General features: G+C 43.3%; 1 protein-coding gene across 7 annotated transcripts in view; it reads left to right on the top strand.

The window, feature by feature from the left end:
- The window catches only part of Prickle2 (prickle planar cell polarity protein 2), a 345,493-nt gene extending 328,152 nt beyond the window's left edge, over positions 1-17,341 (top strand). For all 7 annotated transcript variants that reach the window (XM_031382618.1, XM_031382619.1, XM_031382620.1 and 4 more), the window contains one exon: positions 11,447-17,341. In XM_031382618.1, the coding sequence (XP_031238478.1) occupies positions 11,447-12,321 (875 nt within the window). In that variant the 3' untranslated portion in view covers positions 12,322-17,341. The remainder of the gene's footprint in view (positions 1-11,446) is intronic.
- Positions 17,342-19,092: the final 1,751 nt, after the last annotated feature.

Here is a 19,092-nt window from a genome sequence, read left to right as displayed (position 1 = left end):
AGAGTAGCCCAGCACCCAAAAGTTGCTTTGTGCTCATCCATCTGTCCCCCTTCCCAACACCTAACAACACAGATACTGACGTTATGACTAATTCAACAGAAATGGAACCATACTGTGTATTCTTTTATATCTGGCCACACTGATTTATTGTATTTATGAGAGTCCCCCATGTCATGGGTAACAATGATTTGTATTTGTACGTGAAACTGTACATTAGTACAAAGGATTGATTTCATCACTGCTGCCTCTGAGTTAACGGTGTATAGGCAAATGTCAACTTCTCTCTTTGCTATCTACTCGTCCCCTGGCTGAAATGCTGGTGTCCTGGCCACATTCTCTTTTGTGGCCCAGTACTGAAAGGCAGGCATGTGGAAACTTGTGGAGTAGCTGCTGTGTGACCTTGAGCAGGCTATCCCAGCTCTGCATTACTCACTTGAAAAAAAAATCTTATGTGGAGATATGACGACACGTCTAAGAATTCCTTCAAATCACCCATATGGGGTGAGGGCCAGTGAGAAGATTTAGCATGCGTATGATCATAATGCACCAGGGTATTTGGGGTTCTCCACATTAACCCAGTTGATGACTTTACCCCTAGATTATAGTTATAACCCTCTTTTAAACCATACCTGTACTGTTTTTCTTTACACTTACTGTGTGTATGAGAGAGCATGTGTGCTCTCTCATGCCTTTGATGGCGTGTCTATGCCTTAGCACATGTGTGGAGGTCGGTCAGAGGACAGCTTGTGGGAGCTGGTTCTCTCCTGCCACCATGTTGGTCTCAGGGATCAGGCTCAGCCATAACTGTCCTTACCCAATGAGCCTTCTCACCTACCCCCAAATCTTAACTGAGGGGGCAGAGAGTTGGTAAAATCCAAAGTCAGTGCCCTCCACTGTGCTGTCCCTCAGAGGTCTTTATTAACTCCACCTGCAGTCACACAAATACTTCCTTGGGCTCCTGTTTATGTCTTCGGCCTCATCTTGCCTCTCTTCCTCACACAGAATTCTCCAGGTACAGAAAACTTTCTCTGTCACAAAATGTTCTTGTTCCCTCTGCCTGGAATACTTTCCTCACCCTTGACCTGGCTGTCTCCTCATCCTTCAGGTCTCACCCTAATTATCACTAACACGGAGTTCTTGGCCCACACTGTCGGGATTAATACAGTATGTTGTCATCTACCTTAGGATGCTGATGTTTCCTTTCCAGGGTTGTCCCCTGTCCTGCTTGCGTTGCTCTGGTGTCTTGGTTATATCCTTTCCCCTACAATGTACTATTCTGGTAGGGTGTCACCCCAAAGCCACCTGCTCACACCTGTACATACCGTGCCTGGCAATGTCAGGATTAGGTTAACATCTCTGAGGAAACTACATGGTCCTCCAAGCCCTTGGCTCCCCACTCTCCATCACTGTAAGTCCCTGAGCTCAAGTCTCTTGGTATCTGCTGTTGCCTGAGCCAAACCTCCAGTATGGTCTGCTTGTTTGTTAATCATGTCTGAAAAGCACTGAGGTGTCACTGTAAGCCCAGTGTAGACTCTTAGACGATCTTCAGTTAACTGGAAAGTTTTTGTCCACCCTTTCAATTAGCAATAGACACTGTGACAACACAGCCAGAATCCCCCAAGTAGTCCTGCCTAAAACTGGCTTCTTGTGATTAAAATTAGCGCTACTTATTTGCAAAAGAGGTCTTATTTGTTTGTTGGTTGGTTTTTCAAGACAGGGTTTCTCTGTGTAGTCCTGGCTATCCTGGATCTCAGGCTGGCCTTGAACTCAGAGATCTGCCTGCCTCTGCCTCCTGAGTGCTGGGATTGAAAGGCATGTGCTACCATGCCAAACTCTACCTCTGTTCTTATAAAACCATCTTTTTTATTGAAATTTTTTCATAAATGTTTTATTTTTATTTAAACTTTTTCATATAATATATTTGATCATATTCTCTCCCCTCCCCTAACTTCTTCCAGATTCTCCCTTCCTCCCTACTTACCCAACTTCAGGCTAGCTCTTGCAATTTTTCTCTCAAGCAAAACAAAGATCAAACCAAAAAAGCCCACCAAAAAAAAAAAAAAAATGGATTCCCTTTTATGTTGGCCAGCTGCCCCTGGGCATGAGGACTGCCCTGGAGTGTGGTTGATACAAAACTATCTTTATTGAAACAGACAATTGTTTTATTAGAAAACAAATAAAAGGAATGTTCATTAAAGGAATGAACATATCGGGGGTTAAAAGGTAGGAGAACTCCAGGCTGATCCAGCTTTGACTAGGGGTAGCTTGGTAATGTACTGGTTCTGTTCCTTTCTGGTGGCTCCCCACATGACAGGCTCAAGCCTCATAGCTGTCTTGGGTACCAGCTGGTTGTGAGGAAGCCAGTTAATTCATTTTAGTCTTCCAGAGTGTGCCTGCAGAGATGGTCAGGTAGCCTCTCCCAGGTGAGGGAGGCAGGGAAAGGCTGTCTCGAGAAAGTGTGAGCTGTGAAATCAGGAGTGCGCAGCTCCTACCATTTCCTTCTGCCATGCTGCCTCAGCAGAGCTGACAGAGGAAAGTGTTCCCAGATGTTCCAGCACTTCATGCCACAGGAGCAGATGGCTGTGCGTGCCATCACCTGCCAGGATCTGCTGGGCCCTGGGAACCCGGAACATGAGCCCTGATGACCACAGTTAGAAGTTGAGGAAGAGTCCGCAAGAGCTGGGGACTCAGAAAATGGGAACGAGGAACTCTTGAAACAACACTGCAGAGAGGCGTGAACTTGTCAGCGGTTACACAGAAAACAAGTTAGCAGTTCCCAGATTCTGAAGCCCTTCCACATTGAGCTAGTGGAACATGGAGGCTGGTGTATGTCTGAGCCTGGTAGAAATCATGTTTTCTGTATGGATGCAGCTTGCGGCCACCCTAGGTGAGCTGGAGAGACTTCCTGTAGTCTCTGGTCGGAGGGCAGCTGCCAACTGCGTCCCTTAGAGCCATCGTTGCTTTATGATGATGTTGCCATCTCTCAGCATCTGGGGCATTGTGAGCTGTCATACTGAGAAGGGAAGACTGCTAGTATCTAGTCCAGGCCAGTAATATAGCCGAACATCCTAAAATTCACAGGGCTGCCCCACAGTGCCTATGCAATCTGAGATGGGGATAGCATTCAGCCTGTAAAACCCGGGTCGGAGTGTCTGAGGGCATGAGAGCAGCTTCCTAGTGCAGAAACATCTTCTTTGCAAAGAAATTCACTTGAATCATGTTTTTCTAAGGTGAGCTTGAAAGTCACCAGGGGATCTTGTTCGAACATAGATCGGGATTCTGCAACATAGATCGGGATTCTGCAACTCCGGCTAGGGTCTGGGAGGCCCCAGGATATGCACCCCACCCCCTACCTCACCCCCACCCCACCTCAACCCCATCTACAGATCCCATCTTAAAGGATCAGCGGCTGTGTGTGTGAATGCTTCTCCCCATTTCCCCTTATTGCCATCCCTTCCCCCAGCCTGCCCTGTCACACTCATTTTGAACCATTCCAGGGCCTGTCATCAAGAAACATATGGTGGTATTTAAACTCCACTGCCTAGATGACAGCTCCTCGGCAGCTGCTGCCTGTTTGAAGTTCAGGGTGTTGATGAAATCAATGGACTCAGTAGGAAAAAAGAGATCCTAAAGGACCTGATCAAACTACACTTACACTGATGCTCGAGCACACACACACACACACACATACACACATACACACACACACATCAATCTTGAACTTCAAGACCTTTCTCACATGGTCTGAGACATATTGATGCAAGCAAATTGCTAAAACACAGTCATTTCTATAGAGTACCAAAAAGTAAATATTTTTTGGCTTCACGGGTCATACAGTCTTTATCAACTGTACCAAACAGTTGGATTCTGGGAAATAGTCATAGGCAATACGCAAATCAGTAAATGTGATTGTATTCTAATAAAATTTTATTTACAAAAACAAGCAGGGAGATGACTTGGGGACCCAGACAAAGCTTGCAAAATTCTATTTTAATTTTTTTTTCATGTTACTGGTTCTTGCATGTAGTCTGTGGATTTTCATCTAAAATAATTCCTATTTCTTCATCAGCAGAGACAAAAATAATGTAGGGAAAACTGTTGAAAGGGAGCTAAATCATCATCTTGAGAGGCAAATGTCTAGAGGACAAAGCAGAGCAGATTCAGTTGCTTCTGCTGTGTAGCAATGTGAAATGTGAACATGTCTTCTAAGCTGGCACACTCATAATTCTCTGTCTTCTTGTGCTAGGGTTTTTTCAGGGAGTGGGACAAGACAGGGTGATAAATAAGGAACAGAACACTGTGCCCACAGGCTGCCTTTAAATTTAAGTCTGTTTTCTTCTTAAGCATGCATCTTCTACCCCTAAGACATGTGGGGGAAGGGAATACAGCAAAGACTGCATTTCTCTGCCATCCGACCATGACCATTCCTTGAAGCATTGATTTTTTTTTCTCACCACTGCCAGTTTCTGTGAACGCCTCCTCTCTGTAGCGGGTAAAGACGTCGCCCACATGAAAATGCTGATGTTGCTGACAGAATCCTGGCTGTACCAATGAACCGCAGAGACCCACATCCTGACCCCCTTTTGCTGGAGCGAGGCCTGAGGGTGCTGAACGGATCCCACTTGTAGCCCTGTGTGGCACAGTGTGGAGCTCCAGCCATAGCCCTGCAGAAAAGATAAATCAAAGCCGGTTCACCCAGCCATCCCCGTCAGATATCTCTCACAAAGCCTATATGATTTGAAGAAGAAAACCCTGTCTACTATAAAACAGAGTTTCACTTGAAAGAAAAAGGCCTAGCAGCTTTGTCTGGGTGATGAGTGGATTATTTAACCAGGTCCTTTAGCAGGAAGACACTCAATCATGCCAGTTTTAAATGTGGGGCCAGACTTCTCTGTAGCCAATGTTTTCTACAAAGTAAATCACCCTTCCATATATGTGCTTGTACATAGGTAGATATACATATATAGAAACACACATACATACATATGCAAACACACACATACACACACTTGTGCACACATACATGTATACACACACACACACACACACACACACACACACACACACACATACACACACATACACCAGTGCTCTAGTGGCAAGAAAAGTACATTTGTTTCAGGAAAGTGGAGGGACATTTGAAGGGCCTCATTATTTGATCCCATCATACTGATTTTCCAAATTTCAATAATGAGTCTTTCTACACAAAGTCAATAATTGAATGTCAGCAGTATCAGGAAGAAATCCCAGACATCACAGTAGAGTCAAATTATTCTGATAGTCTAGTGAACATTACAATGTGTCAGACAGAACACGGTTGTAGTTTATAGATTCATTCATTCACACAAAATCACAGTAAGCCAGTGTTTGTTTTCATTTGCTTGTTTGTTTTTATGGGTATACAATTTGGGGTACATGATTTTTTCCTTTGGGGACTCTCAGGCCTTGCTTCCTCTCTTGCATCCCATCCTGGATGTCAGGTGAGGGGAGACAATTAACAGGATAATATTCCCACCCTTTGGGGCTTAGCCTCACTAGAAGGATTGACAATACAAAAACTCATAGACTGTGATATATTTTAAACAGAAAGTCCCTTCTTCCCCCTCTGAACATTACTGCCACTTGCATCCCCAGATATTATCATTGTGGCCATTTTAATTATCCAGCTCACAGAGTTTTAAATGTTACCCAGCCAGGGGATAGCTATCTTACTGTGCACTGTTTGAAAAGGGGGAAATGTTTCTCAATGGGAATATGAGCTCTGGGGAGATATTTCTGACTTGTGGACCTGAGAACTACTAACTCAAACTAACCTTCAGAGCTGTGATCAATAAGACAAAAACACTTTCATAGCTCGGGGAGCTAATTATAAATCATATCTGCTTCAAATCAGGAACGCCCCAGTGCTAGCTGCACAATGGTTTGCCAGAGACCACAAGACTGATAAGCTTGATTGCAGTGTTTTATCCCTAGTGTTTACAATCTTACACATTGGAATTGCATCCCTGGCCCACACCAGGTCAAAGGTGATCACTTTACCCTAGTTGTGGGCTGCACAGGGACTCGTTCGCCTTTATTCTGAACGTATGCATTGAGTACCCACAGGGTTCTGGATCCTACTAGTTCTGTGAGAATGCAGAGAACAGGATTGCTGCTCCCTCGCAAAGCCACTTCAGCTATAACTTTATACACAGATTCTTAAAATTTGCAATAGAGGGTGGACAGCTTAAATAAAAATCAAGTGGAAAGTAGTTGGCTGGCCATGGAGCGAAACTACCTTTTAAGGAGTGATCTTCAATGTTGGGGAATTGCCATCTGTGTATAGAGTTGAGCAAACAGAAATCAGCCATGCTAAGGAGAAAGATTCCCCAGGGAACTCATAAGCACGTGGGCACGCTAATGTGTGGAAGGTGGAAGAGGTCTACAGTCACGGCCAAGGTAGAGTAAGCGAGCAGCGTTGACTTGATGAAGATGTGTATAGAGAGGTTAAGGAGCCAGGTAAAGCTAGGCCTTGAAGTTTGCATTAAAACTCTGGATTTGCCAATAAAGAAATTAACCACAGAACCACCCTCTTTGGAAACAAGTACACAGGCGTTGCTCATCTCTGAGCTGCCCTTGCATGCAAGAAGACCCTAAAGGAAAATGTGAATTGGTGAGTCACAAGAGGAGTTTTCTCTCAAGAGCAGCAGGCTAAGCTAGTGATCTCATGACACATCCCTCAGCACAGTAACTTCTGTCTGACAGGATTACTAATGGACACTGGGCCTGAACACGGATAACTTCTTCTCTTGGCAGAGTACTTCTCGTGGGAATGGTGGGGGCAGAGATGACGACACACAGTCACCCACAGATCACCTTGGACTGGGAGCTTGAAGAAGTACAACTCAAGAGGCTCCCCTGCCCCATTTCTTCCTAGAACAGAATAGAAGCCACCTTTCTCACTTTTACCTCAGCATGGAACTAAGAACCAGTCCATGTGTATCATAGAAATGGTTTACTGCCAGACTGGTTGGGGGAAAGCCTTCATGAGAATTTGTGGTATTTTCTAGGTTGTTGAAGCTGACTTTTTTTCCACTAAATAACTTACATAGAGAGTCCCGTAAAGATAATGTTGCCCGCTGGGTAACTTTTGGAAGATTCTCTCTTCTTCCTCAGGAGAATTCATCTACATCTGCTCAGATAGCTCATCCATCATCCGAGCATGTCAGGTTCTTCTCTCCAATCAATTAGACGAGACTCTGAAAGTGACTAAATGGTTGTAGGTCAATTTTGTGATTTATACCGGGGAAAAGCAGCGAGAAAAGCATTAAATCATTTGAAAAATCACTAAAGAGTATGATACAGAACGCAGTTGGCGCTCCGTATGGGTTCCATACCTGTGTGTCCAGCCAGCCCCCAGTGGGAAATCCAGTTAGGCCTCATGGCTACATCTGTATGAAACCAGGCACAGCCTTTTTATCTTGTTCCCTACCCAGTACAGTCTGGCAGCTACTTACATTGAATTTACATTGTATTGGGGATTGTACATAACTTAGAGGTGTTTTAAAGTATATCCTACATCCTATTACATAGAGACTTGAGCAGCTGCGATATCTAAGGAGGTCCTATAACTAACCTCTCAGGGAGATAGAGACCTCTGAAGTTTCTCTGTAGGTATTTCCAAGATTAAAATTTGACTTTTCATGAAGGCTCTGTGGGTTTTTTTAATACTGCTTTATTGAGGTATGTTTTACATAAAATGAAGCAAATATATATTCAAATTACACCATCTGAATTTTTGCACCTCTAGATCTTCTTCATCCATCCAGGTCTAGTTATATAACAACCCCAGTGTTTTCATGCCTCCTTCCCTTGGTTTCTTCACCATAAGCAGCCTCAGCTTATCCTTAAACTTGATGTAAATGGGGGTCCTGCAACACATACTGTGTTGCAGATGAGAAGAAACACTGCCTACAATATACTTTTTAACTGACTTCACCTGCTGCTAACATTTTTGCTGCCACCTTTTGATTTCATTTAGGGGGAGGGGGATTCAAAACCATCTGAGCATAACTTCAACCTTAGCTCTCTATATGCATTTTCTTGTGTGTGGTTTCTAAAGCTAAGGACCTTTGCCAACATTATCAAAACTATCAAATAACCACATTAAATATGGCAGAAATAATTTTTTTTTCTTTTGCCTGTGTCTAAATTTTGTAAGAGACCAACACCTTTCCTTAAGCACTGTTTGTTTTTGTTTTTTTGTTTTTTGTTTTTTGTTTTTTTGTTTTTTTGTTTTTTTGTTTTTTCCAAAGAGACAAGTTCAGATCAGGGTCAAGAATTGTATCTAATCCCTATGTTTCCTTCATGCCTATTATGTTAATCAGCATTCCACTGGTGTGGCAAATGCCAAGGATAGTTAGGTATAAGGAAGAACTGTGCATTTGGCTCAAAGTTTCTGAGGTTTGCTTCTGCTACCATTTAGTCCTGGGTAGTAACCATAGAAGGCATGTGGTAAAACAAGCAGCTTTCTCACAGAGGCAGAGAAGGAAGGGGATCAGAGAAGAGCTCAGGGTCCCAGGATCTCCTGCTATGGTATGTCCTCAGTGATTTGTCTCATTTCTCCTATACCCACCTCTTACATTGTCTATGACCGTCTAATAGCATCAAGCTGGGAACAGTGCCTTGGACACAAGAGCCTTTAGCAAACATTTAAGTGAGCCATATAGAATATTCTCTGAGCCTGTGGTTAGTTTGTCTTCTGTACTATATTGTCCTTATTTTTCTGAATACGGAGTCCTTCATCTCACAGTTCCTCTTGAATGCACCAAGGACCTGCATTTTCTTCTTGGCTGAAATATCGAATAAAGTATAGTGTGCCCTTGTCCAGTTATCCTTCACTGGTGATCTTAAGTCAGCGTTGCTAGAGTACACTATTGTAGAGTTGCTAATTCTGCTGTAATTCATAAGCACCAGGTAGGGGAACCCATTCAAACCAGCTTCCCTTCCTGCCCAGCAGTAGGTGCTGACACAAAGCAAGCTAAACATACTTTTTAGACTTTTTGTTTCAAATAGCCTTTGCTTCTGCATTTTTTTTTACTGGCCTTTTGCTTGTATATTTGGGTTTCAGTTTTGTGGCTCTGTGTGTGTGTGTGTGTGTGTGTGTGTGTGTGTGTGTGTGTGAGAGAGAGAGAGAGAGAGAGAGAGAGAGAGATGGGGAGAGGGAGAGATGGAGGAAAGGAAGGTGGAGGAGGAAGAAGAGGAAGAGAAGGGAGGGAAGAGAGGGAAGGGAGGGGGAGAAAGTTTGAGACTTGGGGAGCCTGTTAGTTAGCTTGGTTGTATTGTTTTTTCTTTGCTTGTTTTTTTTAAAGAGAAAGCATGGAGCTGGGTAGATAGAGACAGGAGATCTGAGAGGATCCGGGAGAGGGGAAAGTATGATCAGAACATATTATATAAAAATTTTTCAATTAAAAAAAAGAAAAGACACAAGTCTTTGGTACATTCAGAAGGAGGTCATATTCAGAAAACCCAAGACAGCATTCTTGAAGGGAAAATACAGTATAGAAGACAAAACCAAAAGCTGGCTGAAAAATATTCTACATGGCTCAATGAAATGTTTACCAAAGGCTCATGTACCCTCTCATCAGGTTTTTATTCCCTAAAGGTAGTCACTTTGGGCTTCTGTGATAACCTTTCAATACTGTTAGTTGCAAACTGACTTTCCAGCTCTGGCTGGCTAGCCTTCCTCCCACATGCTCATGCCCTTGACAGTGAGCAAGCAGCACCCTGGGTACACAAGAACCCTACTCATTCCCTAGTTTACTGACATTGACATTTTTCCTGTCTGTTATCAGTATGAAGTTACAAATTCCTACTTGTTTCAATGGTTTGTACGTATCTTCTTTCCATAAATATTTTAATGTTCAAACTGTCCAGAACATGCCGTTGTGACCAAGTGTGACTGTAGTCTTCCAACAGATTCTCATCCTTAACATTTTTTTATACAAGATGTTCTGGACTCATCCTTTTGCTTTCCTACTCTGTTCTGAGACCTATTTCTCCAACAAACCCAGGTACCTTTTAGGGAGTGGTGGCAACCAGAATCACAATGTATTTATCTATATTTGCATTGGTTAACACTTAAATTATTTCCAGTTCCAGGCTGTTATAAGAAAGCTCCACTGTCTGAATGTACCTGTATATTTTTGGAAGGTATTTACTAACTTCTTAGGTATATAACCAGGAATGGAATGGAAATGATAGTGGAAAATTGAGGCCCCTCCACTTGGGATTATTATGCACAGGAGGTATGATATCAGAAGCCCCTACAAAATGGTTTTATTAATAATTCATGTATGTTTACATATGTATACTTAGCTTTAGATATTGCTACATATTATCAAGGGCTTACAACATTGGTTTAGGTCTGTCAGGAGGAGGACATATTGGATTCCACTGGGAGGCCCAGATAATCAGTGTCAGGATAATGGTAGCTTATTGCAGTCAGTGTCCAGAAATGATAGTATGGCCAAACTTGTCCTTTGTGATGAGGAACGTCTCCATAAAGTACTGTTTTAAAATATGCAAAAGCAAAATCCCAAAGTATACCTCTCCCGCCATCTTCAAGAATGGTTTCTGTCTCAGCCCTTACAATATGAAAGCACTTCAGGAATGGAGACCCATTTCTTGGGTACCAGCTTTTAAGCAGTGATTAAAGTCAGTGCTTTATTTTCAAAGACACCTCCTTGGGGGATAGAGGAATGTCCCATGCACAGTTCACATCTTCTGGCAGCTAGAGAGTTATAATTCTAGAATTATTTATAATTCTAGAGCAGTCAGTTATTGACCAAGCCAAGAGAATAAGTCAATTGAGGGAGGGAGAGAGAGAGAGAGAGAGAGAGAGAGAGAGAGAGAGAGAGAGAGAGAGAGAGAGAGAGTTGCTAAGTGTCCAAGCCATTTGAGATGGACAGTTACCTGACACTTAGGGAAACAAGCCAAGCAAGAAACTGCTTCAGGCCAGCAAAGAAGCAGATCAGTGCAGTACTTTAGAATGAGTGTCTAGGTTTACTTTAGTAAGAAACAGGTTAGGCCTGGCCAGTCAATGGCCAGATAGCAATCATCTGTCTTTTATAGAGCATGGTTAGAATTGAAGATCCAACAGAAGTATTTGGTGATATCAAGTTCTACAGAGGAAATATACAGAGGATGCTCAATGAACCCTTAGTAAGCCTTTGGAGAAATTAGCAACTAGGAAGGCACGTGTCTGTTGATAGTTTGAAGCTTTTGCCTTCTCTGTGTAGAGAATCTCATGTAGACATCATGAGAGCCTTTGTGAAATATTTCACAGCCATATTTCACCCAAAGAGACCCCAGACTGGAAGTAGTAGTGACACCTCCCCCAATTCCTACACATTTGTATTAACTTTGTCTTTGTATGTACTCTTCTCTCCTATCCCCTGCCCCGCAGGACTGTCTGCTGAAGGTGGTGCCAAGCGCCAGGAGCACCTATCCCGGTTTTCCATGCCTGACCTCAGCAAAGACTCTGGAATGAATGTCTCAGAAAAGCTGAGCAACATGGGCACTCTCAACTCCTCAATGCAATTCAGGAGCGCAGAGTCTGTCCGCAGCCTGCTGTCTGCGCAACAGTATCAGGAGATGGAGGGGAACCTTCACCAGCTCGGTAACCCCCTGGGGTACAGGGACCTGCAGTCCCATGGAAGGATGCACCAGAGCTTTGATTTTGATGGTGGCATAGCAAGCAGCAAGCTACCAGGGCAGGAAGGTGTGCACATCCAGCCCATGAGTGAGCGAACCCGGAGGAGAGCTACTTCCAGGGATGACAACCGCCGCTTCCGCCCTCACCGGTCCAGGAGATCCCGACGCTCGCGCTCAGACAATGCTCTGCACCTAGCCAGCGAGAGGGAGGTCATCGCTCGGTTGAAGGAAAGGCCCCCTCTGAGAGCCAGAGAGGACTACGACCAGTTCATGCGCCAACGCAGCTTTCAGGAGAGCCTGGGGCAGGGTTCCCGGCGGGATCTGTACAGCCAGTGCCCCAGGACTGTGTCGGACCTGGCTTTACAGAATGCCTTTGGGGAACGATGGGGACCCTACTTCACGGAGTATGATTGGTGCTCCACCTGCTCCTCCTCTTCAGAGTCCGACAACGAGGGCTATTTCCTAGGAGAACCCATCCCCCAGCCAGCCCGCCTACGATACGTCACAAGTGATGAGCTCCTGCACAAGTACAGCTCTTACGGTGTCCCCAAATCCTCCACCTTAGGTGGCAGAGGACAGTTGCACAGCAGGAAAAGACAGAAGAGCAAAAACTGTATCATTTCGTAATGTGATAGTGGTCGGGGAATCGGGGAGACGGGAGCTAAGAATGTAAACTCAGAAACGTGCACTGTTGTGAATTCTCAAGTGCTCTTGGGGATGGTTCATGGAGGAGAGATGGAGAACGCTCTCAGGCGAGGGAGGCAAGGCTGCAGGTTGACTTGGTAGATACACTTGGTGTCACAGTTTGGGACATGTTAAATATGATTTGCACATTTCACTTTGGAAACACAGGCTGTGGAGGCCAGGGTAGGTCATGTCCTTCCAAGGTGGAGTGGCCGTTAACCGGATGACAGACACACTGTAACCTGCTCACTTATATTCTTTCTGGTTCTCTTCCTTTTAGGATCCCTTTTCCAGTAAATACTTTATTAGCCAGGACCCCAGACTAAGTTATTTACATGTTCATTGTAAATGCAATGTAAATGAGAGTTCTGATAAAATATTTTTGTATTTTGTAATAACAACAGAATTTCTATATCGTAGGATTCAGTGGGGGACTTGCATGCATGTCCACCAATCTCTTCGAGTGGTAGTGAATGGTGGCCCAGGACCACCTGGTTTTTGTTGTTTGTTTTGATTTGGTTTGGTTTCATTTCTATACAAATCTGTTACATGTCAGTGAGACTATTTTCAAAGGAGTATATTCAATTTGGCTTTTTGTGGCTGAAAAAGAAAATTTTAACTATTCTACCCAAGGCGTTCTATGCTCGAGAACATCTGACGGTCCATCTTTAAGTCCACTCCCACCCTCTGTAGAATTTATTCTCTACAAAGTAAGTAGGTTTTTTTCAATTGCAAATGTCGCTTTTTGCTGATTAGAGATAACAACCAGTGTCAGTCCAGTTCTGTGAGAAATGCCATCCTTGTTTGGAACCTTGAAGTTGCTTAATGTCGCTCTGTCCCTCGGGAAGAGCCACAGTGACTGTGAGCGGTGCCGGTGTGTGTGTCAGCATGGCGTTGTTTTGAGTGTGGAATTGTTTGGTGCTCATGTTTCCTGGATTGTATTTTCTGCTTTCTTCTTCCAAGGCAGACGGAGCTGCTGCCTTAGCCTGACAACTGTTTGTCCTCATAGCAAAAGACAGCTTCAGCATCTAGCACTGAGGGACAAGAAGCTGCTGGGGGAGAGGTGCTGAGTACATGGGTGTGCTGCACACTACACAAGGAGATTTGAAAGCAGAAAGCAGATAGATGTTGAAAGGGGGGAATATGAAGGAAAGCCAGGGAGAAAGAACTTGTAGAAAGAAAGAGAGGTGACGGCCACCTTGACTAGTCCCCAGTGCTTTAGAGAGAATCCAATTTGACAAGCTTAGTCACCACAGGGGCTGGCTTCTTACCCCCGGAGGGTCAAGCTGCTGGGATGATAGGTAACAACGTGGAAAAACAGACCTTGTGGCAAGAGAGATTTCCATTTTGAACTTTGAGGACTGTTGGTCAGACGGAAAGGCTCAAGAGTGAATTTGCTTAAAGAAGATGTTTCACTGCAGGTGAGATAAATACATAGTGAAATAAAACTTCTTGCCTCGCTTCAGGTTTTTTTTTAAAAAAAAAAAAAAAATGAAGCGCTTGCTCTTGGTCCATTTTCTCCCTCTCCTCAGTGGATTGTGGCAAAAATCCATCGGAGAACCCACCTTCTGCGAGATGTGCTGTCCCCGTATGCACAGTGTGTCTCAGTGGCCATTTGCCGTGATAAGGCGAGCATGGTCTCTTTTCAGTATAGTACTTAACATTTTCTAGGGTTTTTTTTTTTTAATGGAGAGAATGTGAAGTGTGGCTTTTCAGACACCATCCTAAATGGGTCTGGGGTCAAGGGAGACTGTAAAGGATGTGATGGTGACACTCCATCCAGGATGTATTAAAATGATTTGCTTTATAGGTATTAATACAACATTTGTCATTGTCACTGATTTTTTTAAAGGAGCAATGCAAATGTTGATTGTGGCTGTTTTCCGCATGCTATCTTCATATCTAAATGTTTCATTAATTATCCAAGCCTCTGGAGAATTAACTCTATTACGTTTGTATAGTAAGTTAAAAAAAACTGCTTGGCAAACTGTTTAAGAGATAAATACACAGCACCGCGCCACTCAAGTGGCAGGTTTCTGGTAGACACTGGGTGAGTCCAATTTGGAGCTTTGAGTTTGTTGATTGGTGAGAATTAAAAGGCATTATTGTGAATAGAAAAGAGAGAGAAAGGCGATCACCTAGCAAACGGTGTATCCTCTCCGGCCCCAAAGCCAATAAACGAAATTTTCCCATCGAAAGTTGTTTTCGTACTCTGTCCTTGACAGGGTACCTCTTACATTTCCCAGATACGGTTTGACTAACCCTCAGCCCAAAGAAGAAAGCAATATAGAAGCTGCTTAAGTCACATCAAGTCTAGCTGTCCAAAGAACATTCAAGATCTTTCTAACCAAAACTTAAAATATAATGAGATGCAGGCTTCAGGGTCAAACTGTTCACCAGCAAGATCACCCACGCCCCTATCTATTGAACCACTGAAGATTTCTTCTGGTTCTAAAAGCAGCCAGGTTCCCTACAGAGAATGTCATTTGAGGAAGACCAGTTCCTCACATTGGTAGCAGGTCCTTAAAGCTACTGCCCACTAGTGGAAAGCATGACAATAAACTAGAATTTCTCTACCTTGAAGTAACAACCAAGAGATATAACACCCAAAATCTCACTCCCCAAATTCAAGTGCATTCTTTTCTGAGGTGAGAATTTAAGGTCCTCCCTGATTCTTCCCTTAACTCCTATTGGCCAAGTTTCCCTGGGTGGGGGCAGGAGGGCTGTTCTCAGTCCCCTTAGGTCATTGTTTTATCTTCTGTAGACTGGCTTTCAGAAGAGCCGTCTTTCCCCGCTCTTCTCTTTGATGATGACCTGGCTGACTTTTTCCATCTCTCCTATTATTGGGCTGACTTTGTTTAGAACTACAGCTCTAGAGTTCAGTTCATGTCATACTGCTGCCAGATCCAGCATGAGCTAAGCCAGCTCTCTTCTCCAGGCCAAGGAGTGTATAAGTCATTGAACGTTTCCTGAGTGCTCTTACTAGTGCATTCCACCTTTGGTCCTGCAGAAAGGGCTCATACTCATGATGAGTAGCTCTGAGCATTCAGCATGGCATTCAGAGGCTAGCCCTTCTGTCCTGTATAGTTGTAGATTCTCTACCCTGTGCGAAGGTAAATGGGGTGAGGTAAATCAGACCTCATTTCCTGGTTTTTAACATACATAAAACAGAATTGCTGGTGTTGGTTGTTTGAAACCCTCTTTCTGCATCCTGTAATCTTTCATTTACTGCCCAAGCAGCTGTCTGAAAAGATCTGGGTTTTCTAATAGGAGAAGTCATGATCTTTTCCTATATAGAATGCTCCTCCTACAGGGCTGTAGGAAGATGGCATTGCATTCTCTGCGCATCTTCTAGGAGTTCCTACTTCTTATGACCTATTAGCCATCTTTACATTCAGGTGGAGCCATGGCATGAGTGCAGCACTTACTATGTGTGCTCTACCTGCCACCTCAGTGGATGATAAGCAGTGGATTACTGCACTTTCTAAGGAGAGTGGATTCTCATCCCAGGTATCTTTACAATACTCCAACAAGCCAGGGCTAATGGACTAGAGCCGGTCTTCTCTGTCTTATGACAAATCTTATTCATAAGCTGATTCTTTCCTGGGTCCCTGGAAAAGGAGCAGTACACTAGACATTTTGGAAGTGTCCATCACAAAGAATTGAGAGACTCCATTTCCTCTCCCTCCCACACTGTGGAAGCTATAGGAAGCTGACCTCTTAGGCCGAAACAAGGCTCTCTTTGGCCTACGTTTTCATGCTCAGGGTCCTTGCCAGTTATGTGGGCAGCTCCTGCTCACATTACAGAGGTCAGCTAAGAGTCTATCTGTTTTCTCATCCCAGCCCATACTATAGGGACATAGGACACTTAAATTCCAAAGCAGAGTGTTCTTTGCATACTCCTAACAGAGACCAGACGCTGTGCTTTACAAAGATCCACCTATGACCAAGGAAAGTAGAAAACTGAGCCAGTGGCCTGAATGTCACATGCAAGCAGAGTTGTTCCTGGCACCTGCATGGCACCTTCAGGCTCTGCAGATCCTGTTCCACAGGCTTCCATTCTGATCTTGAAGACAGTTGCACATTAACACCTTTTGAAAAGTACATTTCTTTGAGCAAACGGGAAATAGGAATGAAACCTTTGCCTTCTTATCAGTGGTTCACCCCAGAGTATGCGTGTATGACCATCCAGAAGCCATGAAGGTCAGGATGGAGGAGGAATTGATTTCTTTTTCTGTTTTCTCATATTAGAAGCCCAGTCAACACAAGACCCCTACAGAGCATGACTATTGGAAGCTATTGCTGTTATATAAATTCATTTCCTGCTTCCAGAACCAGCCTCCCTCAGAGGAATAAAATGGAGGCTGAAAAGGTCATGTGCTATTAACAGACATTTCTGTGGTTCAGATGTGGTAAACTCACAAGATAGATGTCTAGTTCTATCTTGAGCATTTTCTAAGAAAACCTTTGTGGCCTAGGCATTTGGCCATGGGTGTTCAATAGGTCAAAAACCAAACGTTTCTAAATTTTGGGAGGTTACATGCCAATATGTCCCTCTCTTATGTTTATCTAGTTGGTTTCCATAGTTTTCAATGAAGTATTTTGGTTTAATCCTGATCCCGAGTTAACAACATAAGACCAACGACTCTTCTGTACTCTTCAGCAAAGTAGGCCAGCATTTATTCTCCCTAAACTCAGAGTTGCTATGCTCAGATCCTATTTAATTCCACAGGCATAAACAAAACCTCAGAGGGCCCAAGAAGGTGAAGCAGGCTGGAATCTGTGTTATTTGTCAAGTGTCAAGCTGTTTGTTAGGAAGGCCTGTCACGGGCTTTTGGCGTGGGTTCTGCCAGAGACTGTTCTGAACACTTTGCTTGAGATCTGTGCCCTGTAAAGTGGATATGATGTTTTACTGATTCTGTAATACATTTGTAAACTTCCAATAAAATTTGAATAAAAGGAATGTTGTCATTCTCCTCAATCCTCACTCACGTTCCAGATTTGGGGGGTGGACATGGCCTTTGGGAAAAGGCCGAGAAAATGTGTGTGTCAGAGAGTGACATTTACTGCAGAACCTGGGCCGGATTTAACAAAATGATCATCCATCAAAATAACAATAGCAGGCCCTACCCTAGGGACTGGGACTTCCCCAGTCATGGGCTTGTGGCCAGAGTACAGTGCCAGGCATAAAATTCCTTCCCATGGGATTCAAATCCAATTAGAAATTGGCTAGAGAAGACACATGATGTTTGGGACCTGAGTTACATCACTCAGTATAATTTGTCCAGTTCCATCTATTTACCTACAAAGGTCATAATTTCATTTTTCTTTAGCTGAGTAGTATTCCACTGCGCATACTTGCCTCATTTTCCTCGTCCATGGTGCACATCTAGATTGGTTCCATTCTCTGGCTATTGTGAATAGACAGACAGTGAACATAGGTGTGCAAGTGTCTCTGCAGTAAGAATAAAGTTGTTGGGTCTATGTCCTGGGGTGGTACATGTGGTGTGGTGGTATACATCATAGCAGGCCTATTTCTAGTTTTTTTTTTTTTTTTTTGAAAACCTCTAGATTGATACCCAAAGTAGCTACACTAGTAGCTATTAGCAGACATTTCTGTGGTTCAAATGTGATGAACTCACAAGATAGATGCCTAGCTCTAGCTTGAGCTCCCACTTGAGAGTGTATAGGAGTTCCCCTTTGCCACATCCACACCAGTATCTCTTGCCATTTCTATTCCTGCTGATGGCTATTCTGACTAGGGTTGAGATGGAATTTAAAGTAGTTTTAATTTTTATTTGCCTGATGGCTAAGGATGTTAGGCATGTTTTAAAATGTTTCCTAGCCATTTTCATTTCTTCTTTTGAAATTTTTCTGTTCAGTACTTTAACCCATTTTTAATTTTTTTTATTCCTTAATGTTTAAGTGTCTTGTGTTCTTTGTATATTGTAGAAACTAATCCCAATGAACAGCTGATAAAGATTTCCTCCCATTGTATGGGCTGGCTGCCTGTTCACAGTTCCCTTGGCTGTGCAGCAGCCTTTGGGTTTCTGGAGGTCCCCATTGCTGACTGTGGTCTTATTTCCTGTGCTACTGGAGTTGAATTTGGGAAATCCTTACCTGTGCCTATAAGATGAAGCATGCTACCTGTTTGTAGCTCTAGAAGTTTCAGGGTCTTATTTTGGAGTCCCTGGGTCTATTTAGAGTTGAGTTTTGTGTGTGGTAAGAGATAAGGATCTAGCTTCATTTTTCTGCATGCTAAAATCCAGTTTCTGCCACACTATTTTTTAAAGATGCAGTTTTTCCCAGTATAAACTTTTGTGTGTCTTTCTCAAAAATCATGTAACTGTAGGTGTGTGAACTTATAACTACATCCTCAACCCTCTGCCATTGAGGATGTCTGTTTCTGTACTGGTGCCATGCTGTTTTTATAACTATGGCTCTGTAGTATAATCTGAATTCAGTTATGGTGATACAACCCACAATGTTCTTTTTCTTTGGGACTGTCCTTGCTTTTGATGACTCCATGTAATTTTTTAGACTATTTTTCCTATGTCTGTAAAAAAAAAAAGAAAAGAAAACTACAGTGCCAGTAACCAAGAGAGGTAAAGCAGAATCATAAGCTTGCTATACACTGGGATTTGAATATGACAATAATAGTAGAAAAGAAACTATATTGGAAAATAAACAAGACAAGTAATTTCCTGTCCAGCA

Source organism: Mastomys coucha, unplaced genomic scaffold, assembly GCF_008632895.1.
Source record: "Mastomys coucha isolate ucsf_1 unplaced genomic scaffold, UCSF_Mcou_1 pScaffold20, whole genome shotgun sequence".
Classification (NCBI taxonomy): Eukaryota; Metazoa; Chordata; class Mammalia; order Rodentia; family Muridae; genus Mastomys; species Mastomys coucha.
This window is presented reverse-complemented; position numbering and strand designations above follow the sequence as displayed.